The sequence below is a fragment of the Bombus fervidus genome, chromosome 4, assembly GCF_041682495.2.
Source record: "Bombus fervidus isolate BK054 chromosome 4, iyBomFerv1, whole genome shotgun sequence".
Taxonomy (NCBI): domain Eukaryota; kingdom Metazoa; phylum Arthropoda; class Insecta; order Hymenoptera; family Apidae; genus Bombus; species Bombus fervidus.
Genome location: NC_091520.1, coordinates 11,083,495 through 11,106,576, shown reverse-complemented (window position 1 = coordinate 11,106,576; position 23,082 = coordinate 11,083,495). Strand labels below are relative to the sequence as shown.

The following is a 23,082-nucleotide window of genomic DNA, read 5'->3' as shown; positions in this document are numbered from 1 at the left end:
ATAAACAAGGTATTCTAAAATACATTAAATTACATATATTAATTAAAATTATATTCAAATTCACAACGCGTAATTACAAATTTGAAAATATAATTATATCAATGTGTATGTATATATTCTTTAAATTACTCATAGTTCTCTACAAATTTTGAGTTTTCTATGGCAATTAAAAAGATAGTTCAATTAGTCACAATGGTGACATTATGTAGATATAATGTAATATTACTTATTTAAATAAAGAAACTAATACAAATAATATTTTATTCAAAAAAATATAGTTAACAATAATATATATTAAAAACATAATTATTAAAAATAAAAGGATACTCATATTTAATATTTAGACTATATTTAATTTTACATTACATTCAATATTACCTGTAATATTGTAATATGTACTTAATTATAAATGATAACAAAATAGAAACTTTTTATTTGTAAATTGCACAATCTGTTATCTAAATAAAGAACCATCTTCGGAGATAAAACATTTTCAGTTATATAAAAATGAACTACAAATTTTTACATCAAGTTTTACATGCGTATACAGATCTTTGTTTCACAGATTGGCAATACTGAACTCAGGACTCAGGATTGACAAGAAAGGAAGCAAACAAGGAAGCAACAAAAAGGAACCTGTTGTGCACAGAAGGCAGTGGAATGAAGATACGCCGCGAATACAAATCCCATAATGAACACCAAAATAAACCATGAATATGCTTCTAATTCATATAATGGAGGTATTTGTTTATTCGTTTTAAGTAACTGATATTATCTTCTCCTGAATGTAGTAATATTAATAAAAAATATACATACTTTGTTAAGAACATAGTAAAGAAGAATTGAAAAACCGTCTGCTGGGCGTCCTTATGGCGTCTGCTAGAATGACGCTTGAAAAACAAATTTGATTTCCATATGTAAAAAAAATAAAAATTAATTTTTTCGTAGTATTTTAATATTTTGCAATATTAAAAATGTAACAAATTTTTTATTATTTTTATAGAATAACAAAGTTAAGATTTGAGAATTTTTTCGAAAACCGTCATATGTCATAACGTTAATAAAGATTTATACATTTATTGTTCAATAAATATTAACATTTGACACGATGAATAAAATAAAGATATATCACTGAAACTCCTTAATAAAGAATCGAAAATTCATTCCATAAGTTTATGTATTCTTTCACATTGCAAAATTTGTATAGTCATATTTTAAATAATGAAAAATATAGGCTTATTAATTATTAACTATTAATTTTTTATTATATAAACTGGTTTGTTTTATTTACGAAATGAATATATATTAATTTTTTCTAAAAACTTTTTAAAAGTATACCATAATAACAAAATCATTTCATTTTGCAATAATGACCATTTTAGGTATTATGGGAAATGATAGTCCAGGTGCATTATTAGATATGCTCGCAGAAGTTGCATCTCAGACGTTACATTCAGAGAAAAAGCGTAGTAAATTATCACTACCATCACAATGCAAGTCAAAAACAGATTATGTAAAAAGGAAGGCTCATGAATTAACCTTTAATGTGCCACAGCTTCTCTCTATGCCTGCATCACAATTAGTTAAACAATTTTCTATTTTCACAAGTGATGAATTAAAAAGGCAATACTCATATACATGTGCTCTTGTCATTGGATGTGTACAAAAATATACTAGTTTTGCAAGCGAAGGAAGAGCAAGAATGTCTATTAAAGCACATTTAGCAGAACATTTAGAATATTTAAAAACTAATAAAGAAGCATGTAAGTAAACATAACATTTACACCTGCTTATAAGGAAAGAAGTTATCTATTAATTATAAAACATAAATTATATTTTATAGATAAAACTTTTACTGCAAAGTCAGTAAGTTACAAAAATTATAAAATTAGTCCTCAAAGTAAGAAAAGCAGATTACAACAATCACGGAAACCTCAGGAAACATTAAATAAAGAGAATAAGAATGTTATTACAGAAAAATCAACAAATTACTTAAGAAATATTTTGTTAAATGATTCGACTTTTAATGAGTTAGATAAAAAGAAAAATGTTGAAGCAGTAGAAAATTCTAAAAAAATACATAATTCTGAACAGAAAGATACAGAAAGAATGGATTTTAAAGTTCTTGGAGATCATAGTTATTTTGAACGCTTAAAAGATGAAATTCCTAGCAAGAAAGAAACATCACCATTTAACAATTCTCTTGAAAATATGACAGATGAAAATGTAAGTAGTAAATATGAAATAAAAATATAATGTGTGTAATTTTTAAATACAATTTTTTCCTTATATAGATTGTACTTATGGTTGTTGGTGCTGACAGTGTTCATATGAAAGAATATCCACGTATTAATAAAAAATTGTCAGAAAAAATCAATCAAAAATCTGATACCGTTTATTTGCCAGGTAACTGTATAAAACATTTATAATACTTTAATGCATGTATTATATCCGAAAACATTGAAATGTACAGATGGTGCAATAAATACAATTTTCTTACTTATTATAATACTTTAATGCATCCTGTATGTGTGTCATATTATAGCATGTCTTATTTATGTAATATAAATACATATTTTTATGTTTATTTCTCTTTATTTATATGTAATATAAATATTTTGGTTTATTTTCAGAAATATCATGGTCAACTGAAAATGGTGACAAAAATACAGAAATTATAACTAGTAAACCCAAAGGGAAAGCAAAATTTATAGGTACTAGTAAAGAGGAAAGAGAAATGGCATTAGCTTTTATGGATCGTATAAAGAAAAAGGGAAATCCAACTGGAAGTAATCTCGAATGTCGAATTTGTAATCCACCACGAAGTTTCACAGCACCTACAACATTGGTGTCTCATTATCGCAGTCATGCTGGAATAAAACCATATGAGTGTCGTATATGCAGAGCAGTTTTTACGAGAAGACATAGCTTGAAATATCACATGTTAATTCATCAAAATCAAACGCGATTTACATGCGCTGATTGTGGAAAGAAATTTAGGCATCCATCACATTTCAGAGAACACAGACGTAGACATACTGGTGAAGCACCATTTGGATGTGATGATTGTGGACAACGGTAAGCTAATGTTGAATACAATATATTAAAGATATTTATAATATAATACTTTTTTATTAAAAAAGATATTTTTATATTAATCAGATTTAAAACAAGAAACACTTACAAACGTCATTTAAAAACAAGACATGGAAAAGTTCTAACAACTACTGGAGAGTTGCTGTATCTGTCGGAAGAAGATTTTCAAAAAGTTCGAACTAATAGAAAGAAAAAGAATAATACAAATAAAGATCACATAATAGATGAAGGCATAATTGCAACAAAAACAATCATGCATTGTCAAAATGATAATGATCAATTACAAAATACTGCAACTGAGGAGTATATTATAAATAATGATACCACTGATAGTGATAAAAATTGGAAATCAAGTGATACAATACAAATTATTAAAAATTGTTTTGAAACTTACGAGGTGTGTTCAGAACCTCATTTAAATAAGACTGAATCGATAGAGACTGAATTATCTATAAAAAATAGAGTTTTTAATAAAGACGAAAATAGTTTATCAGATGAATATGCAGATAAAGTAGAAGATAAATTGCCACAGTTGCAAAGTGGTTCTTATATTAAGTTAGAAATAGTTAAAGATGGAAATAATCAAATCATATGTCATGATAATGTTGGTCAACCTGAAATAATTTATCATAATATAAATGAAGCATCATCATATATTAAAGTAGAATATAGCAACTTAGTTAAAGATTTAGAAAATGAGAATAGTATAGAATTTCAAGAAAATTTTAAATTCGCTGAAAATCAAATTAAGAATCCTATACATATAATTAATGAAACTGAAAATTATTTTGATGAGGAATCCAATAATTCTGTAAGTGAACAACAAACAAAATTAATGCAAGTAGATACCCATATGAAAACAAAGAACAAAGATAGTAATGAACATATAATACTTAGTCAAGAACATATCAAATATGAAAAAGAAAATAATGATATTACTACTCTTAATTGCAAACCTTTTCAAGAAATGGAGACCCATGAGATTGTTTCAGAAGACTTAATAGATTTAAATACATTGCAAGGAATTAATCAAATTACTAATAAAACAATATCAATTACGGAAACTTTGGCGAATCAAAATGAAGATTGTCTATTACAAGAAGATAAAAAATTAAGCAATTATCAAACAGTTATAACAAATTCGATAAAGAATCGAGTGATTGCATCTCCAAATTATGTTTTTGAAAAAGATCAAAAGTTATTAAACCAAGTTGAGCAACGCTTATATATTCATAATGAACCTTTAACTAGTATAATAGTACAAAATAAATGCATTAATATATTTCCACAAACTCAATCAAAAACACAATTAAATAAAAGTAAAAAATTTACGCTCTTGAATAAACACATGCAAGCTATTAATATAAACCAAAATGAAAATCAAAATACAATTTTATTGTTGACCAATAATACGTTACAAAATAATATCCTTAAAATTGATCAAAATAATACTGCTGATACTGAAATTAAAGAACAGATATTTGAGAAAAGTAAGTAAGCATTAAAAGTTTTTTAATTTTTTCTGAATCAGGCATTCGCATTAAAAAAGATATAATTTTAAGATAAATTCCCTATTTCTATGGATACAGTTTTAATAAAAATGCACTTGTAGTATAAATAATACTACAATAATGTTTTGAATTTTTGTATATGTAAATATTGTTAGAAGTGTAGATTTAATAACCTTTTATTATTTGAAGAAAGAAAGTTCAATATATATAATAATAAATCTTCAGAAAAGAATGCATTTAATAAAATATTTTTATATGATTTCGATCATACAAAGTACACAGTATTAGCATAGCTTTGATATATAATAAAGTTTAAAAATTAAATAAAAATGCATTTATATATATACATACACATATATTGTTTTCAAGTGACATAAAATTATTTCTAAAACTGTTCAACCTATAATTTCTGAAAACAAATTATAGATGTCATAAAGTTTTTATTAGGCATTCCAGATGTTAGAATTGAAAAGATAGCGTTTATTAAATTTTCTATAACAGTTTTTTATGTATATATTAACAAATCAATTATATAAAAGTTATTATTAATTTACTTACTACAGTAGAAATTTAGATACTTAATAACAATTATATTTGTTTGTGTGCCAAATATTGGAAAATGTAGTACAAATTCATAATTTGCTTAGCCAAACAGAAATTTTTAATATCACTGGTGGTTACTTTCTAAGTTCTCATATATTTTGCTTAAATGAATTACAAAAATATTGTTCATTATATTTTATATTTATTTTAAGCAATTTATGGAGAATGTATTACCTGTTTCTATTTGTAGCACACTTTCTTCTTTTATATATATAGATCATATTTTTATCGCAAAATGTACAACATTTATAAACAGCAAATAATCGTATTCATTGTGCTATCTTTTTTAATATTTTGAGATACTTATATTTCTTCAAATATAGCTCAAAAATGTCTTCCATAAAAATTTAAGGTTTTCTTGATATTATACATATTCTCAACGTTTTCTTATAAAAATATATAAACAATTTATTATTATTATCTTGCAGATATTAATATTCAAGGAATAATATAATATATTGAATATATTTGCTAAAAAAAAGTTGAGTAATTTATATTGCAGTATTTCATTACAGAAAAACAAATTTCAAAAATTCAAATTATTATACGTAGGTGACTTAAAAATTCTCTTTCACTCAAAACAACGATTATAAATATCAATGAATAAAAATAATAGTGAAATTAACATTCATAAATAACAAATTCGGGTTTTTTACTGCTTGAAGCTTAATATTGAAAATTTACATAAAATTTTGTTTATCTTTTCTAAAGATAAAGTACAATTGAAACTTTTTAATGAAAATATATTTTAATGTAAAGTTTCAAAAATAAAAATGTGAGTGTCTTAAGGTATATGAATAAGACAGAAGCATTTCGTGTATCTCTGTAGAAACATGTAAACAAATAAATTGATTAAATATTATATAAAACATAAAAGGAAAGAAGTAAAAAATTATTTTCTCAAAAATTTATATATTACGAAATATAATGTGCCTTGTAGGTATGATAAAGTTGGTTATTAATAGTATATCATAAATACAATAATAATTACATAAAAAATATTCATACATATACTTTGTACTAATTTTTTATTATCATTTGTAATAAACGTTAAAGGCTTACAACAATGTTAATATAAAAAGTAATTTTAGTTATATATTGTATTTTTATACTCATTTTGTACTTAAAACAATAAAATGTTTAAAAGTTATTTGATAATATAATTATGAACAAAATATACATTTTCTCAAAATATTTTGTATAGTGGTGTGTAATTCTCAGCTTTTTATAATTTTGAATATTTTTGTAATTCCCAATTTTTTATATCTATAGAAACTTGACAACAGCAATAAAGGAAGAAGAGTAATACAAATGTACTATACCATGTATCTGTAATGAAACATGCAAAAATTTAAAGTAAACAACTCTGTGAACTACACAAAAATTATATAATACATATTTGTTTACTTTTATTTGAAATAATAAAGTTGTAAATAAGTTGTAAAATACAATAAAATAGTACCATGTAATATTCTAGAGATGTAAATATTTCCAATTTCTTCTCCAACAAAAAAGTAAAAATTAGATATTACAGACATTGCTAATAGAGGACTTGTTAAGATGCAATGAAATCGTCTCGCATTTGTTTGTGACAGATATCTTTTTCGTATGTTTAAAAAATATTTGTTTTCACCAGTTAATTTCATTAAACTTTCAATATTTAATCCTACAAAATTTAGAAATGCCCAAATAAAAATGTTTATCTGCATCCCATGCCATAAAAAAACGAATGTAAAACATAAAAGCGAGGCGAGTAATTTGTTAAAATTTGATTTCAACGAAGGTACATAAATATATCTGAAAAATGTTTTGTTTTGAAAATTTTCGTTATAATTACATATCATATTTATATATTTTAATCATACCTAATAAGAAACTTGTATAAACCTTGATCAAAATATTTCCACATGTCAGAATACAAATGAATTCTTGCTACACATTTAGGTTGAGGGGGAGCTTTTATATTATCTATTGCACATAAAGTGTGATTGAGTCCATATACTACGACATACTTAATTAAAAAAAATTGCCCCATACAATATCCTAATCCATATAAAGCCCATGGATTTAAATCCTTAACAACCTGTTTTTATGAAAATAAATAGATAGATTTTCAATGAAAAATACTATATGTAGAAAAATAACTTTACCTCTGGATGATATTGTATTGCACTAAAATAAAGAAAATGCAAAAAAAAGTCAGCGAACAGTATCCAGAAAATGTATCTAATGACATTAAAAAGAAAATTTTCAAGATTTGCAGGTCGCAGAAATTGAAATGATCCTTTTACCTGTAAGAATGTAAAAACGTATTTCTCATTTGTTCTCAATAATTAAAAACAAACACGATTTTAATAAAATATGATACATACAGAATTAATGAATTCCTGATATAAAACTAGTGGTCCTAAGGATAATGTAGGCAAATATAAACAATATGCCAATTTGTATAAAAGATTCTGTACAAAAGAGAGTATATAATCACATTTATTTTCTAAATGTGATTTTATATTATCCATACTGTAGCTAATGCTTCTTAGTTGAACCCAACATAATATATGAGTTAAAATGTAGTGTTCTTCATCATTTAATTTAAATGTATTTTGGAAGGAACCATCCGGAATTTTAAGAAAATGTATTATAAATAAAAATAATATATTTATCATCCATATAATAGATTTGCCACGTTTATATGTTAAAATATAGAGCATACATGGATGTATTAATGCACATAACATACTGAAGGTTCCAATACAATAATACAAAAATAATAAAGATATAAGAATGTACCAACAACACAATAGCTGCAGAAACATATAACATTGTTAGTGAAATAATTAGAGAAAAATAACAAAATATAGAATAATACTAAATTGTCACACCATAGAATTTGATATAATCTTTATAAAATGACTGATAAAGTGATGAAGAAATAACCAAGGTATTAATTTTATCATCAATGGTACCCATATTCTCCATTCTTCATCAGAAATATCTTGTTCCCTTCCAATCCATGTCCATCCTGGTGCAAAATCACCATACAAATCATCATAATTAATAAAATCTAAAAGTTATGTACATAATTTGAAATATAGATATACATTTATAACAGATAGACATAAAATAAATGCTTAAATTCTTACAAGAATTAATTAAAAATACTTTATAAATGGAATATAATACTGCACCAGTCCACAGAAGAAAATATAAGAAACTTTCATATTTATACAATTTAATAATCTTGTCCGTTGCCGAAGTCATTTCCAATTACAATTAAATTTATCGGTTCGTTTTTGTTACAGTTATTGCTTTTATTCTTCAATCATTATTGATAAAGGATCGTAAGATTTTTATGTTATACATTTTGTTAAAAGTTGATTTATTGAGATTTGAATGAAGGTACTGTAATTTATTTCAAAACCGTCGAAAACAATTATTTAAAAAACATAAACGGTAGTAAATACTAGAGATAAAATGTATCAAGTTTTATATCTGAGATTAGGTTAGACCTCAAAAGTATCATTTATGTTAGGTTAATGTTAAAATTATATTAATTCAATATATTGAATACTATTTAGAAATGTATCTTACACAGTGTAGAGAAAAATAAAAGGATTCAGATATCCATTATCTGCAAATATTTATTTCTATTAAAAAAATCAGATTTTATGTTATCGCTGTAATAATAAATATGAAATGATATTTTTCAAATAAAATTTTATTTTTAGAACACGAAATAAATAGGTTAAATACAACAAACTTAGTAAATTACTTGAACACATAGTATAAGTATAAAGTATGCATTCAGTTATACATATTTAATCATATGTTAATGTAAAGTACAATAGGACAATGATCACTCCCATACACCTTATCCCTTATAACATTGTCACAAACATTATCCTTAATTTGTTTTGACACCAAAAAATAGTCTAGTCTCCTATATAAAAAATTATAAAATATAATATGAAGATTCTATTTTTTATATTTAAATTCATAATAAACAAATTTTTTATACTCACCATCCTATATTTTTACTACGTGCATTAGCAAAATATGACCAAAATGTGTATGCACCTTCCTTATCAGGATATAAAGCTCTAAAAGTATCCACAAATCCTGCATCTAAGAAATCTGTCATACCACTTCGTTCCTCCTGTGTAAATCCAGCATTTTTTTTATTCGTGTCTGGATTTTTGAGATCTAAACAAATTATGAAATTAGTCTTTATAATTTCATTAATTTTCAAAAATTAGGAAGGAATAATTTAATGAATGAAAAGAATTCTACCTATTTTTTGGTGAGCAACATTCATATCACCACAAATAATAACAGGTTTCTTTTCATCCAGATTCTTTACATAAGCTTTAAAAGCTTCGTTCCACTTCAATCTTTTTGGCAATGTTATTAATTTTTGACCAGCATTAGGAACATCTATATACAATTACAAAATTTAGTATATAATATCCACAGATTTTTATCCATAGAAAGTCCGAATAACTTACAAACATTAACTAAGTAGAAATTTGAATATTCTGCAGTAATTAATCTCCCTTCACTATCAAATTCAACATTATCTAAACCATATTTTATATCAATTGGTTTTTCTTTTGTGTATAATGCAACACCACAATATCCAGGTTTTTTACCTATTTATAACATATATATAATTTGTTATTTTATAAATAAAAATTTATAATAGATTATAAAATAGTTCTTTACTCTCAAGAAAATAATAATGATATCCATTTAATTTAACTTCTTCAGGTAACTTATTTTTATCACATTTGGTCTCTTGTAATGCAATTATGTCTGCATCTTCTTTCAACATATATTCTGCTCCATTTTTCTAAATCAATATAATATCAAACTGACATAAAATTTCATTAAAAGCTACAGAATATAATAAAATTGTTACCATACTTTAATGACCGCTCTTATGCCAGAAACATTCCAACTGGAAATTTTTAAATTATATTTGTTTCCTTTTGCATTTAACTTTGAACAACCAAAATCAATTTCATTTAAATTTGTATCTATTCTATTCAAAATTGATTTTTTGTCTGTTTTGAAACGCTTTGCAGTAGGTTCTTCGTTATCATCTGTACTACGTTTAGATCTTTTCTTTGTTGCTTCTGATTTTACTTTATTTTTTTTTTCACTTTTAATTCCCATAGAATTTTCCTAATTCAAAATAAAAGCAAAGTAAATATCTCTTTTATAAATTGCTCAATATTTTGCAGTAACATATTCTATAATTGAATTACATAAAACATTTTGAACAAAGTGTTGCAATTACATTTATAAAAATATATATCCTAACACAAAATTATTGTTTTATTACACTGATAAAAATATTTAAAGTATGATTTGTTTAATTGTCTAACCTTTGGAGCTCGAGTTTGTTTTGGAGGCATGTTGATTACGTTGTTACACAGAAATCGCTAAAAAATTATTAATATTATGATATTAGCAATATCGAAATGACTTTTTTTATTCTATTTTACTATGTCATAAATATTTGATCTATTTTAATATATCTAAAACATATAAAGTGTATAACACACAAAGAGTAGTACGTTACCGGCACGATCCTGAAGGAAGTTTGAAAACTGCGCGATATCATGAATTTAATTCAATTGACTGTTTAACACACACATAAACTAAAAGAGAAAGATTTACATAAAAACAGACAACGTATTTAGGAAGATAAATTATTAATTCTTAAATTAAATATCTTGCATATATTGTTCTTTTATATTATAAATTTTTTAATTACCATAATTGAATTACTAAATTTATAGATAGAATATTAAAATTTATATTTAATTTGAAACTTAGAAATTTATAAAATGATAAGATACATATTTAAAACAAATGTATAACAAATGTGATACCTGGTAATACGAAGTATGAATGTGAAGTAATAGTAATAGCAGATAATAGTAGAGAGGAATTTCCTCTATGATAATAGTATATAGCTACGTAAATTTATTTCTGAAAAGAAATATATTTACTGAAAAAAATATTATGTGATTTTAAATTTAATACAAATTTCTATAAATTTAAATAATATCAAAAATAATTTATTGTTTATTTCTCTTCCAGCATAGTACACACTATTTACATCGCAAGATAGCGAAAATGATTTATATTTCTTGATTTAAAAAAATTTTCATTTCGTAATTTTTATGTATAATTTAATATGTATATATAATTTGCATTAATGATACTTTTTCCAAGAAGCTTAGTTAAAGGAGATATACTTAAGTTGGTACGAGAGTATTCCAACTTTAAACATCAGTAACTTTATAATTCATTTAATGTAATCTTAATTTCCTTCTTAATGACTATATGAGAGCTTATAGGTATTAATAGGTGGGCCTAGACCCTAGTATGCATGCCAAAGCATCGATAGATGTGATAGCTGTGGTTAGTGCCTGTGTGTTCAATTGACCATACGTGGCCATACACGCCATGGTCTGTTTAAGGTTCCGTCGCACGATCATATAAATAGATCTCGATCACATTTCGGCATTTGCTAGGGTAAACCGTCCGAATATGAGTCTTACAAAATCAATATGAAAGATCAACAAATCACGCATGCGCTGAACGAGAACGAGAACCTTGTTGTCCTCCATGTTGATTTTTCATAAATAGTAACAGCTTAATTTTCGGACGGTTTTTCCTAAGTTTCGTCAGGTTTCAGTATATAAGTGTAGTGCCTTTTATATGACCGTGGTCGTGGGTTCTTTGTTGTACTTGTATGTCTTATCCCCGTAAGAAAAAATTCCAGCACGGGGGAAGAGGGAATGAGACAAACTTGAAACAGACGAAATATCTACCTTTCTATTGATCTTCCTGACACAGATTTGCTTATGCTAAGCTCGTATGATATTAATATTAATAAACTTAAGTGATTATGTATCTGTGTGCACCTACAACGATCGCAAGAGGGAGAAGTAAAACGAATATAGCATCAAATTAAATATGTTTAGTAATAAAAAGAACAATTTACCACCGAGACCTCATATTCCGGATTCTGAACATATATTAGAAGACCTTAATAATGCTCCTATAGATGACATAGCATTTAAAATAATTAATAAAGGTATTATTTCGTTACTTTACTATTAATGGCTGTAATAAGAATATTAAACTAATGTTTTGAGCTATAGCTTCATTGTTAGCTTAACTATATATGTTTACTTCTTATAATAATTCTGTGTCATTATTTATTAATATTGATCTATACGAAAATAAAAATTTTGTTCCCAGATAAAGCTTTTGGAGAACATTCAATAAACACAAATACTTCTGATACCTATCAGAATGTGAAGATGTATTTAAGTATAAAACAACAGTTAAGATATTTGGAAACTACTCTTGCAGAAAGAGAACAACAGCTGAAAGCTGATAACGAAGAAATAAGGAAACTTGCAGACAATATTAAAAAACAAGCACAAGCTGCATTAATAACATAAATTTTTTATATTTATAAATTCTACTGAAATCAACTGATTAATCCTTCATATGAAAAAAATTTTAATATATAATCATTATCAATTTCATATTATTTTAATTATTAATGTCATGTACTAAAAATTAGCTAATTATGCAAAATAATACTTATCATAATACATATATTTATATTTTAATTTATACATGTGTATATAGATATTTTTATATAAAATATTAATACCCCCTCTATTATATATATAATTAACTTTTTATAAAAATAAATATTATACATAATTATTCTTCTATATTATTTGTATATCAATATATATCAAAATATATATATATAAACAAATATATATTTGAATAATTTGATACATATAATTAATTGTGATTTTTCTTAAATTAATCTCAATTGTAAATCTTTACATATTCTACATAATGTAAACCAATATAATAGTTATAGGCAGTTCATAGGCACTACAGTTACAATAGTAAATATCATTAATTAAACTCTATTTAAGTTTATGATATTTATACTTTGTATATATTTGAACATGTACTTCAGAATATGAAATAATAAATTAATTTCAATTTTTTAAATGTATTTTGTTTTTCTTTATTATATTATTTGGATTATGTATTATATCCATGATATGAACTTCGTTGTGCTTATATCTCGAATATAGTAAAAAATAAGTCAGATAGTAGAATAATGGATATTAATATGATTTTCTTTACAAATCTCTTAATAAATACTGTTGTGCATTCATTCAATCATTAATATTGTTAATTAGGGATACCTGCTGTAATATCATACTTAACTAATGGGTCATTAAGATAAGCACACCATGTAAAGCCAGGTGGATATCCTGAAAAAATCATGCACAAAATTTTAAATTAATATTTTTTGTTAAAAATATGAAAATATTATGTAGATGAAATAATTAAATATGTATTTGAAAAAGACATTTCCTATTTTGTGTTATGGTATTTTTATGATTATAATGTAATTATATGTATAAACAACATATAAAGCAATTACCTATATCATGTTTAAGCATATATGATAAGAATTCAGATTTCAGTACTTACAGTTATACTATTTAATGAATGATTTTCATGTGCTCACAAAATGTGGTTGAAATGAAATATCAAAATGTATTGCCTTTAGTCCAGCTGCATGCAAGTAACATCCCTGGATTAGTCAGTGGTTAGTGACAAATACCTATGTTTTAGGAAAATATTTATACACATAAGGTATATCTAGATATTTAAGGCTAAACAAACGACTTACACAAAGTAGTTAATTTACTTTCATGAAAAGGTTTTCTTTACAACTGTACCTCCACCAAAAAAAACATATATATTATGTGTTTATTTTTATTTATAACATCTGTAACAATAATATATATATAAAAGTGCTTTACATTTGTTTTATATAAAAGTAGAACAACTCTATTCATTTATAGGTATTAAGTATTTTTTTAAACGGAATATAAAAGTATACAATATATTAATTATATTTTTTACATAATGCGTCGATATGTTCAATTAGGACGGAATTCAGAGATATATAAGTTCATTGTTGTATTTTTTTTTACAACATTTATAATAATCAATTATTCGCAATTGTGACAAATTGCTTTAACCTGCTTTAATATCATTTCTACAATTGAATAAATTGTATTAACTTAAATGAATACTGGAACTTTTTTTTACAAGTCAAAAGATATTCAGTTTTATGATATTCAAATTCCTCTTAATCACATATAATTTATATAGTATAAGCTTCCCAATATTACTATGGGAAAATTATATAGCATCACATATATAATATATATATATAATTTCTCTATAAAATTCATTATAATTATAAAAGCATGTATTAAATGTCTTTAGAATTTTAAAATAATTTGATTTGTAGAGAATAATGTAACAATAATGGAATGGTTATAGCTTTCCTTTTTTTAAGTTAACAATCTATCTCTTTTATCACTTTTTTGTGCTTAACATAATGTGTCACTGTATTTTGTAAAATGGTGAATGTTATTTGGATTAATTAAAAATAAAGCAAAATGAAACAAATGACCTTAGAAAATTTGATATCATGTATAAAATATATGAATTCTGATTATATAAATTAGTATATTTTTAAAGTACTGCCAGATTAAACAAGAATATAATATAGATATCTGAAACAAAAATTTTTTATAATCTCATATCATTAGAAGAAATAATATAATATTATAGAATATGTAGTTTTGTGTATATATCTAATAGTTACTAATGATAGTAACTACCTATGTTGGTTAATTATATAATATTAATTAATTTCAATTTGCTATTTCTTTACATAATGGAATATAAGTTTCTCATATGTGTAAAAAGTAGATCTAACTACCTCGAATTATGATTACATTATAATTATGAAATGACTGATTGTAGCTATTTTCCACCAAAGTTCGGCATCAAAAAAAACGAACGAAATATTAACTTGCCTCTAGGCTTGTACTTAAGATGGTCCTCAATAAATTGACAAGGACAACGGGCGGAGACACAATGTCGTGGTGGAACAGATAAACCCGCGATGTCTCTATTACGTTCCTGTGAGTCTATAACCAGATCAAGTCTGCGGCGCACAAAGTGATGTGCCCATCGAGATGCATACCTCAGCAACAGCAACTCCGCCCGTTCCTGTCAACACATACCATCATCATTCAGAAACCTAGAGCCAAAATAATAGTAATAATGTAAATCCGTTTCTTAAACATCAATAGCCAGCCCATGAAATTGAAAAATCTGTTATGCATAAGTGGTAACATTATCAAACATAAATGCATACCAGATTGTATTATATTTTAAGAAATTTTTTACCATTTACCATTTTACAGAAATATTTCCTACGTACATGTATATTAAGCTTGTAATTCTGAATTATTTTAATTTACATACTATGTACAATTATATAAAACACTAAAAATAAAGCTTGTAGTACGTACACATATATGTGTAATTATACAAGTTTTATACAAATATGAAATTTAATAGTAATATCATATTTAATATCATATTAGTCAACAAAAAATATAATTAAAAAAAAAAACAATACCAAGTGTATCATTAAAAATCCAAATCACCAAAAAATAATTCTAGAAAAATATTTCACTTATTAATATCATATATAAACTTAATTGTAATTAATATTGTTACAAGTAAAAATCTTGTATAGTTAAGTACATAATTATGAGTAGTTTTCATATTTCGTATAAGTTAGTTTTTCTAGTTGTCATTCATCAATATAAATTTTGATTTGTCTATTTTTAATATAGCTATTACACTTTAATATAGCTATAGATCTATTTGAATTCTTTGACTTTTAAAATATCTTTTATTTAATGTAGATGTCTTGCTAAAAACCATTGTAATGCTGATATTAAAATTAATTTCAATAAGTTCAAAGTAAAAATTATTAAATCTATCAAAATTGTTTTGAACAATACTGTTTTTAATTTTTATATCTATCAAATAGTTTTGCTTTAAATGCCTCTATCTTTAAGAAAACTACTCCAGCTAGGACAGAAATCTCTGCCTTGAACATGAGGCTTATTGCGTAACCATTCTTCTATATATTGACACGGACATAAAGCCGATGCTAAGTGACGAGGTGAAGAAGGATTTCCACCTTCTTCGTCTACTGTCCAATCCAATCGGCGACGTAAATAATCCTTTGCCCAACGTTGTACATAGCGGCAGAATACTTGTTCGCTTTTACCCTGATATATTTTTTTAGTTTATTTTATAAAAACATAAAATATTGTAAGAATGATTATAAAATCAAGGAAAATACCGTTCACTTTTGTAAAATGTACTTTATAAAAACATCATATATACTATAGAAAATATATGTTAAATAAGTGAATATAAATTCCACTTATATAGTACAAGTACTTAAAATAAAAATAACATACCTGCTTGCGAGAAATTCTGGTGGTTGTATTGCCTTGTATTACAATATCACTGTTATCTATATCCATTCGCTGTTGTAATTCTTTTTTTCGTCGCATTTCGGAATTCCCATCTTCACCAATTACTCTTCCTTCGCGTTCTTCACGTTCTATAACTTCTTGTAATTTTTTCTATTGTAAAATAAAATAAGTTCTTGAATATATTATATAAATGATATGTAACAAAATATAAGCAATTTTTAAACAAAATTGTTAATTTTAATTAAAAATAATACATATAACAACGTACAATACGTATAACAATCACATTAAGCCTCGATAGTATAAATTAAATATATTTAGTAACACTTACGATGCAATCTGTAGTATCAAAGTATATAAAGCAAAGATTGACTTTGTGACATGAAATTTTTCCTCTATCATCCAATCCAAGCAATATTTTATGTCGAAGTAAATGTTTGTTCACTTGACCCATACATTTCTCAAGATTGTGGTTTAATTTTATCTTGATGAACATGCAAAAAAATATTGCAGCAGCATTGAGGACTAACCACATGACGCCAAGCCCAAATAAAGTAAGACCAGTTACTCCAGAAAACAATAAGCCAAGTAATACAATAAATGCAGTAAATATCCAAAGCACAAGAATTCTCTTGTAGCATACATTGTACATATTGAAACGTACATCATTCACAAGCAACTCCATTATATGTACGTAATCCTCTACTGTAAGCTGTAAAAATTTAATACATTATCTTATACATAAATATACATAACTTTACATACAAAAAAATATAAAATAAAATTATTGATTTTTATAAAACAGTGTAAAGGAAATAAAATATAATTAAACAATTACCGTTAAACCTTGAGCCATTAATTCTTCTGGTACTAATTCTGGACGAAATTTAGCTGGAGTAATCCATGGCCATCTAGTATTAACTGGTAAAAGAGTAACTATAGTATCCCCATTAGCAAAACCTTGTCTAATGTTTCCAATAGGTGTACTTATAATATTATTAGTAGTACTTCTGCCATTAGATACATCTCTGAGATCAATAGTCTTCAGAGAAGCACTCTTAGGATCAGAAACTCTTACATCAGATGGTAAATTCAGATCTGGACTTTCAGATGTAATGGAACGACTTAAACCTGACCTATCTAAATTAATTTGGACGGATTCAGTTGATATCACAGCACCTCTATATTCATGATTTTTTGATTGTTGATTATCTGAAGTATCAACAGATTTTCCAATTTTCTCAACGTTTACTGTTACTGATTCCGGTTTTATTACAGCTGGTGCATTTGTTTTAGTTTTCTCTTCTAAACTATTATTATCTTTAACAGGTGCTTCATCTTCAAATTGGACCCAATTTTTTGTTCTTGAAGATATGTTAGGTGAATTAACTGTTGACACATGGTCAGTTGTATCTTGTGAGCTCATTTTCACTAAAGAAATAATAAAAAATAGAGCAAATCATATATATATGTAATTAATGCTCAAAAATATTAAATATCTATATTTCATATTTTATTAATTTATAGAATGTCTTTATTTAAACAATTCACATAAATTACATTAAACTAATTTTTATATTAAAATACATTAAAATATATATATATTTGCAAAATATGCTAAATATGGTGATAAATGTTATTAAACAGTGATTTAAAAAAAAAATAGGGAGTGTCCATGGACATGTAATTTGCAACATAAACATGAACTGGAAATATATATAAGGTTCTCTAGAATAAAAAAAGGTAAGTCATTATGTTAAGTAATACTTATATCAACATGATAATAAAGTTTCAATGAAGCAAAAAATATGATAACACATATAAAGTACGAATATGCATGGGAACCAAACTTCGAGAAATATTTATATGCAATCCTTATCATGAAGTTAACGGAGATAATATCATATATAGATATATATATATATATACTTTATGTTTGCTATGTTTGTATATAAAAAAATGATACAACTGAAACTTTCTTACCTGTTGTGATATGACCTATCTCATATCCGTAAGGTGAAAAGGTACGTAATGCACGAAATCAAGGTGTGCAGCATTGCTATACGAAAAACAAGGGTGGGGCGAAGAATACTATAACGACATTGTACAATATCGTACTTACATATAATTATATTTACAATAATTTGTCATAAATGTGCATATATTTTTATTTCTATTTCGTTTCTGAATACTTAGTAGAACATAAGTAAATAATTATACATATTAATTAACATAATAATGTGCGCTGTTTTGTAAAATTACATACTACGTTTTTGGTATAGTTTCATACACGTGACACATCTCATACATCTACCAGAGAGTTTGCATCTACTTATACACATAATGTGTATTAATTTAAATTGATTTCCAATTCACTTGCTACAGTTGCTACTACTTTGTAACTTACAAATTTGGATACACGTGTGTATATACGTAGAATTGAGAACAGAGTATTCGCTTAAAGCAATTGTTTTTCACAAACATTATTAGAATTTGTTTTCATCCATGTATGTGTAAATGTATATAGTTATCAAAAAATTATGTAATGAAAAGTATATATAATTCATCATTACAAAATTATATTAAAACAATCACAGTTCGATATAATGTATTGTCAAAAGATAATCATGAATACATTCAAATATTTTCAAGTAATTACAAGGTCTAACTATGATATTGTAAATTTCTGTTTATTGAATAAAAAAAGAAGTACATTTATGATATATTCGCAACAAATTAATAAGATGAAAAAATATTATAGTATTAAACAAAGGAAAAATTCGCCACAAACTAAACATTTTATTTTATCAGGTAGCTTTTTATTTAATTTATTTTTTCCTAAGGAAGAAAAAGATGATGTTGAGGAATTAACAATGACAATTAAACGATCAATTTTACTAATTCAGGTTAGACATAACACTCTTATATTATCATAAAAGTGCTAACGATGTTGCATTATTGTATTAAATGCAAACTTTTTATTTTAATATAGTTTTAGCAATAATTCTCAAACTTTATAGAAAGAAGAATTTCTAAAAGCAGAGCAAATGCTACATATTGCTTTGCGCCAAGCACAAACTTTGCAACATTATGATGGTATAACTTATGTGTATGATGTAATGGCAAATCTAGCATATGATACAAATGACTATAAAAAAGCAGAAAAGCTATTTAAATCAGTTTTACAGAGACTAATAGCTAAGGGAGTTCCACAGGATGATTTAGCAATTATTCATATTAGTCTTAAAATTGCTGATACATATGATAAAATAGGAGATAAACAGTAAGCAATCATGTAACAAATTTCATCTATTTTTTAAATTTTTATAAAATACAATATCTAATAATTTAAAACAATAAAATACTTTATTTTATTAATATAGAAAAGCAGACAATGGTTATAAATTTTGTTTACAACATTTACAAAATCATTTAGCCAAAAACAGTGAAAATCTAGATGTATTACAATTGTTAGGCTTAAATTTAGAAAAATATGCATCTATGCTTTTCTCACAATCGCAGTATAATAATGCTCTCGAGTACTTTACTAAAGCTTATGATATATCCATAAAAATAAATGGTGAAGAAAATGAACAAACTGTTATTCTATTAAATAACTTAGCAAGTGTCTGTTATATACTACAAAAATATGATGAAACGATTAAATATTTATCTAAAGCTGCAGAAATAGGTAATTTCAATACAAATATTGTTGTATTTGAATTGCTCCAAATTAGATTATTATATTTTTAGGAAACAAGTTACCCGATATGGTTGAATTAGGTTTCATTCATGTCAACTTGGGACATGCATTTATTTCAAAAGGACTTTATGAAGAAGCAAAAAAAAATTGTAGTAAGGGAGAAAATTTAGCGAAAGCTAGAAATGACAATGAAACTGTAGTGGAAGCTAAAAAATGTCTTGAACAAATAGAAAGTTTAATATTGTAATATAAATGTAAATATTAAATTGCAGTACTTTAATTTGTTTAACTTATAGGTATATTGAAATTGAAAATGTATACAGTGAAAAATTATTAAACATATTATACATATTTATAATATATTCGTTATATATAAACGTTTTATTTAAAAATTAATTGGTAGAATGAAAGATAATTCTATATCATATGTAAAGATTATTGACTCTAATAAAACAAATTTGCATATAATTTTATGAATTTTTACATTGTGTTTAGATAAAAGTTCTTATTGTAATATAGAAAACTGATATAACTACAGAAAAATGTATAATATTTTATACATATGTTTTTATGTATACATATAGAAAACATACAATGTTTATTTTCATTTACAGTAGTTACATGTCTATATACGTGTAAGCAATATCTATAAAAAAATAAATAAATGTAACGTGTAAAAAATATATCTTCTCACAGCATAAATGAAGTTCTAACACAATTTTCGTAAAAAACATCGTTGCCAATAATTAAACATAAAATGGTTTGTAGAAATAAACATGTAATACGTTTGAGAAAAATATATTGAATGTGTAACGGGTATATGTTTATTATTTCTTATGAAACTAGTAATAAATTATTTCAGTGTTTCAGTATATTTTAATAACGCGTCTTTTCACGATCTTTCTATTTTTATTTGTGACGTGAATGATACGTAAAATGTACCAATTTTTTTATATAATGCTAATATTTATGATAATTATACAGTATTGTTTTCACTGGTATTCATGTTATACAACATATTAGAATACTCACTAGCATTCATTAAACAATACAATTAGAACGTTGTAAAAATATAAATTCTAATTTTGAATTCTTATTATAGCAGTTAAATGAACTCTTATTAAGTGATCACAATATGTTGTTAAAAAAATTTTATATAAAACTACTCATACTCTGCTATAAGTACCATCATATATACACCTAAGAGAAGTGCAATAATTTCTTTTACAGACTGCCTAAAATTAGTATCTATTAAAAGTTCTGGTATTACAGAAACAGTAGCTATATAAATAAATCCACCAGCTGTGAATGGAAGAATCCACATAGTTGCAAGATCACCTAAAATATTTAATTAAATTTTAAGATAAATATAACATTTATTTGAATTTAATTGATGTATTGCAACTTACTCTTACCCATGCCTTCTGCAAGTAATGATACATAAGTTCCTAATAAAGCACCTACAGCAGTTGTAAGTTGAAGCATCATGGCCTAAAATCAAAGTCACATTATATAATTCTTATCATAACAATTTATTCTGCTAACTCCATCTTTTTTTAAATCTTACTTTTCTTTTACTATAACCACTTTGTATTAAAATAGCAAAGTCTCCTATTTCATGAGGTACCTCATGTAACAAAATTGTAAATGTGGTAATATAGCCAATATTTTTACCAGCTAAATAGCTAGCTCCAATAGCAAGACCATCTGTGAAATTATGTAAAAAATCAGCAACTAAATTTAAATAACCAGCAATTTTTATTTCATTTTCAGAATTTTCTACTTTTTCTTTAAAGTCTATATCAGATTTATCAGAACCTTTCTGTAATTTCTTATCATTTTTATTTTTTTTTGACAGGTTTTCTGTGACATTATGTACATGTATGTGACCATGGTCTGTTTTAATAATTCTCACTGCTTTTTCAACAATTAAAAACATAATGATACCTAATAATACACATAAACCAACAGACATATCATGTCCATGTTCTGATTCTTCATCACCTTGGTTATGAGAATGTGAATGCGAATGTACTTCTTCGGAAGACAGATGTGTATGAGGAACCAAAGCATGAGGAATTAAATGTAAAAATGCATCTCCTAATAAACCACCAGATGCAAAACTTAATAATATCTTTAACAGTGGTTCACTTTCTTTAGTATTATCTAGAGGTACAAAGAACAAAATAAGGAAGGGTGCTGCTGATATAATTAAGGTAGACACAGTAGCTCTGAAAATCACTTCGTTGTAAGTCCTGTCAGACAAAACTGATTTCTGCTGATGGTCATAGTTATCATCTTCATGTTTATGTTGATGTATAATTTCATTATGATATATAGAATGTTGTTTTTCTAAGTACATTTCATTAGCTTCCTTGGAATACTTAAAACTTGGTGACTCGTCATGGTAATGAGCTTGACAAAGAGTCGGCAAGTTTAGAAGTATAAGTAATAAAAACGTCCCAAGTGCTATTCGTGAAATCCATTTATTCGCATGGCTTCTTCGTTGGTTATCCTGTGTAGTCGTGATCATTTCTATAATTTTGCACAGTCTTGTTAAAACACAACCGGTTTACGTATCGTTGTTGGTGTAATCTTAACATCCGTGCAGAAGTGTAAAAGTGTAACAATTTTGATATTGTAGTTATGATGTTAAACAGAATTAAAGAATTGTGTCATGATTGCGGCCACGTCAGAGGTTGATGCGTTATCACTTTTGTTC

The 23,082-nt window shown here is 25.3% G+C and overlaps 7 protein-coding genes across 11 annotated transcripts; 3 read left to right on the top strand and 4 right to left on the bottom strand.

Moving 5' to 3' along the window:
• The first annotated feature begins 602 nt into the window (after window positions 1–602).
• Window positions 603–6,526, top strand: LOC139986209 (uncharacterized). The gene is made up of 6 exons (XM_072001356.1): window positions 603–740; window positions 1,383–1,763; window positions 1,844–2,226; window positions 2,295–2,406; window positions 2,634–3,078; window positions 3,163–6,526. The coding sequence occupies exons 1-6, from the start codon at window positions 692–694 to the stop codon at window positions 4,592–4,594; spliced, it is 2,802 nt and encodes a 933-aa protein (XP_071857457.1). The 5' UTR covers window positions 603–691; the 3' UTR covers window positions 4,595–6,526.
• Rasp (protein-cysteine N-palmitoyltransferase Rasp) lies at window positions 6,222–8,932 on the bottom strand. 2 transcript variants are annotated; one of them, XM_072001372.1, is made up of 7 exons: window positions 8,802–8,932; window positions 8,093–8,232; window positions 7,583–8,014; window positions 7,361–7,501; window positions 7,076–7,293; window positions 6,673–7,007; window positions 6,222–6,539 (listed from the first exon to the last, which is right to left on the bottom strand). In XM_072001372.1, exons 2-7 carry the CDS (start codon window positions 8,165–8,167, stop codon window positions 6,436–6,438), a joined length of 1,305 nt encoding a protein of 434 aa, XP_071857473.1. In that variant the 5' UTR covers window positions 8,168–8,232; window positions 8,802–8,932; the 3' UTR covers window positions 6,222–6,435. The 2 variants fall into 2 exon arrangements, with proteins under 2 accessions (XP_071857473.1, XP_071857472.1); XM_072001371.1 differs by lacking the exon at window positions 8,802–8,932 and adding an exon at window positions 8,354–8,567 and having other exon boundaries at window positions 8,093–8,274.
• Window positions 8,911–11,773, bottom strand: Rrp1 (Recombination repair protein 1). 2 transcript variants are annotated; one of them, XM_072001380.1, is made up of 10 exons: window positions 11,673–11,773; window positions 11,108–11,207; window positions 10,795–10,873; window positions 10,598–10,654; window positions 10,134–10,394; window positions 9,933–10,059; window positions 9,716–9,859; window positions 9,501–9,644; window positions 9,233–9,413; window positions 8,911–9,150 (listed from the first exon to the last, which is right to left on the bottom strand). In XM_072001380.1, the coding sequence occupies exons 3-10, from the start codon at window positions 10,834–10,836 to the stop codon at window positions 9,033–9,035; spliced, it is 1,074 nt and encodes a 357-aa protein (XP_071857481.1). In that variant the 5' UTR covers window positions 10,837–10,873; window positions 11,108–11,207; window positions 11,673–11,773; the 3' UTR covers window positions 8,911–9,032. The 2 variants fall into 2 exon arrangements, with proteins under 2 accessions (XP_071857481.1, XP_071857482.1); XM_072001381.1 differs by lacking the exon at window positions 11,108–11,207.
• Window positions 11,774–11,847: 74 nt separating this feature from the next.
• LOC139986223 (uncharacterized) lies at window positions 11,848–12,872 on the top strand. The gene is made up of 2 exons (XM_072001394.1): window positions 11,848–12,321; window positions 12,489–12,872. The coding sequence occupies exons 1-2, from the start codon at window positions 12,201–12,203 to the stop codon at window positions 12,692–12,694; spliced, it is 327 nt and encodes a 108-aa protein (XP_071857495.1). The 5' UTR covers window positions 11,848–12,200; the 3' UTR covers window positions 12,695–12,872.
• A 527-nt stretch (window positions 12,873–13,399) lies between these two features.
• LOC139986215 (uncharacterized) lies at window positions 13,400–18,795 on the bottom strand. 2 transcript variants are annotated; one of them, XM_072001374.1, is made up of 6 exons: window positions 18,641–18,794; window positions 17,496–18,088; window positions 16,989–17,369; window positions 16,640–16,807; window positions 15,170–15,365; window positions 13,400–13,540 (listed from the first exon to the last, which is right to left on the bottom strand). In XM_072001374.1, the coding sequence occupies exons 2-6, from the start codon at window positions 18,081–18,083 to the stop codon at window positions 13,458–13,460; spliced, it is 1,416 nt and encodes a 471-aa protein (XP_071857475.1). In that variant the 5' UTR covers window positions 18,084–18,088; window positions 18,641–18,794; the 3' UTR covers window positions 13,400–13,457. The 2 variants fall into 2 exon arrangements, with proteins under 2 accessions (XP_071857475.1, XP_071857476.1); XM_072001375.1 differs by lacking the exon at window positions 13,400–13,540 and having other exon boundaries at window positions 15,133–16,444; window positions 18,641–18,795.
• Window positions 18,796–18,966: 171 nt separating this feature from the next.
• Window positions 18,967–21,179, top strand: Ttc19 (tetratricopeptide repeat domain 19). Its single transcript, XM_072001382.1, has 4 exons — window positions 18,967–19,563; window positions 19,678–19,940; window positions 20,041–20,348; window positions 20,411–21,179. The coding sequence occupies exons 1-4, from the start codon at window positions 19,264–19,266 to the stop codon at window positions 20,605–20,607; spliced, it is 1,068 nt and encodes a 355-aa protein (XP_071857483.1). The 5' UTR covers window positions 18,967–19,263; the 3' UTR covers window positions 20,608–21,179.
• On the bottom strand, window positions 21,143–23,079 carry Catsup (zinc transporter catecholamines up). 2 transcript variants are annotated; one of them, XM_072001377.1, is made up of 3 exons: window positions 21,928–23,079; window positions 21,770–21,851; window positions 21,143–21,698 (listed from the first exon to the last, which is right to left on the bottom strand). In XM_072001377.1, the coding sequence occupies exons 1-3, from the start codon at window positions 22,891–22,893 to the stop codon at window positions 21,523–21,525; spliced, it is 1,224 nt and encodes a 407-aa protein (XP_071857478.1). In that variant the 5' UTR covers window positions 22,894–23,079; the 3' UTR covers window positions 21,143–21,522. The 2 variants fall into 2 exon arrangements, with proteins under 2 accessions (XP_071857478.1, XP_071857480.1); XM_072001379.1 differs by having other exon boundaries at window positions 21,776–21,851; window positions 21,928–23,077.
• Between the last annotated feature and the right edge of the window lie 3 nt (window positions 23,080–23,082).

Excerpts from the sequence above, each read along its gene's own strand:
- LOC139986215 (XM_072001374.1), bottom strand. The coding sequence starts at position 18,083 with ATGAGCTCACAAGATACAACTGACCATGTGTCAACAGTTAATTCACCT. Across the intron at positions 15,366-16,639 it reads CCAGAATTTCTCGCAAGCAG|GAACGGGCGGAGTTGCTGTT; the intron begins GTATGTTATTTT and ends ATGTGTTGACAG. Across the intron at positions 13,541-15,169 it reads TCTTAAGTACAAGCCTAGAG|GATATCCACCTGGCTTTACA; the intron begins GCAAGTTAATAT and ends TGATTTTTTCAG.
- Catsup (XM_072001377.1), bottom strand. The coding sequence starts at position 22,893 with ATGATCACGACTACACAGGATAACCAACGAAGAAGCCATGCGAATAAA. Across the intron at positions 21,852-21,927 it reads GTGGTTATAGTAAAAGAAAA|GCCATGATGCTTCAACTTAC; the intron begins GTAAGATTTAAA and ends CTTTGATTTTAG. Across the intron at positions 21,699-21,769 it reads TGCAGAAGGCATGGGTAAGA|GTGATCTTGCAACTATGTGG; the intron begins GTAAGTTGCAAT and ends TAAATATTTTAG.
- Ttc19 (XM_072001382.1), top strand. The coding sequence starts at position 19,264 with ATGTATTGTCAAAAGATAATCATGAATACATTCAAATATTTTCAAGTA. Across the intron at positions 19,564-19,677 it reads GATCAATTTTACTAATTCAG|AAAGAAGAATTTCTAAAAGC; the intron begins GTTAGACATAAC and ends CAAACTTTATAG. Across the intron at positions 19,941-20,040 it reads GATAAAATAGGAGATAAACA|AAAAGCAGACAATGGTTATA; the intron begins GTAAGCAATCAT and ends TTATTAATATAG.
- LOC139986209 (XM_072001356.1), top strand. The coding sequence starts at position 692 with ATGAACACCAAAATAAACCATGAATATGCTTCTAATTCATATAATGGA. Across the intron at positions 2,227-2,294 it reads AAAATATGACAGATGAAAAT|ATTGTACTTATGGTTGTTGG; the intron begins GTAAGTAGTAAA and ends TTCCTTATATAG. Across the intron at positions 2,407-2,633 it reads TGATACCGTTTATTTGCCAG|AAATATCATGGTCAACTGAA; the intron begins GTAACTGTATAA and ends GTTTATTTTCAG.
- LOC139986223 (XM_072001394.1), top strand. The coding sequence starts at position 12,201 with ATGTTTAGTAATAAAAAGAACAATTTACCACCGAGACCTCATATTCCG. Across the intron at positions 12,322-12,488 it reads ATTTAAAATAATTAATAAAG|ATAAAGCTTTTGGAGAACAT; the intron begins GTATTATTTCGT and ends TTTTGTTCCCAG.
- Rasp (XM_072001371.1), bottom strand. The coding sequence starts at position 8,471 with ATGACTTCGGCAACGGACAAGATTATTAAATTGTATAAATATGAAAGT. Across the intron at positions 7,294-7,360 it reads CAATACAATATCATCCAGAG|GTTGTTAAGGATTTAAATCC; the intron begins GTAAAGTTATTT and ends TCATAAAAACAG. Across the intron at positions 6,540-6,672 it reads CATCTCTAGAATATTACATG|ATACATGGTATAGTACATTT; the intron begins GTACTATTTTAT and ends GTTTCATTACAG.
- Rrp1 (XM_072001380.1), bottom strand. The coding sequence starts at position 10,836 with ATGATATCGCGCAGTTTTCAAACTTCCTTCAGGATCGTGCCG. Across the intron at positions 10,395-10,597 it reads AACAAACTCGAGCTCCAAAG|GAAAATTCTATGGGAATTAA; the intron begins GTTAGACAATTA and ends ATTTTGAATTAG. Across the intron at positions 9,860-9,932 it reads TCATTATTATTTTCTTGAGA|GTAAAAAACCTGGATATTGT; the intron begins GTAAAGAACTAT and ends TGTTATAAATAG.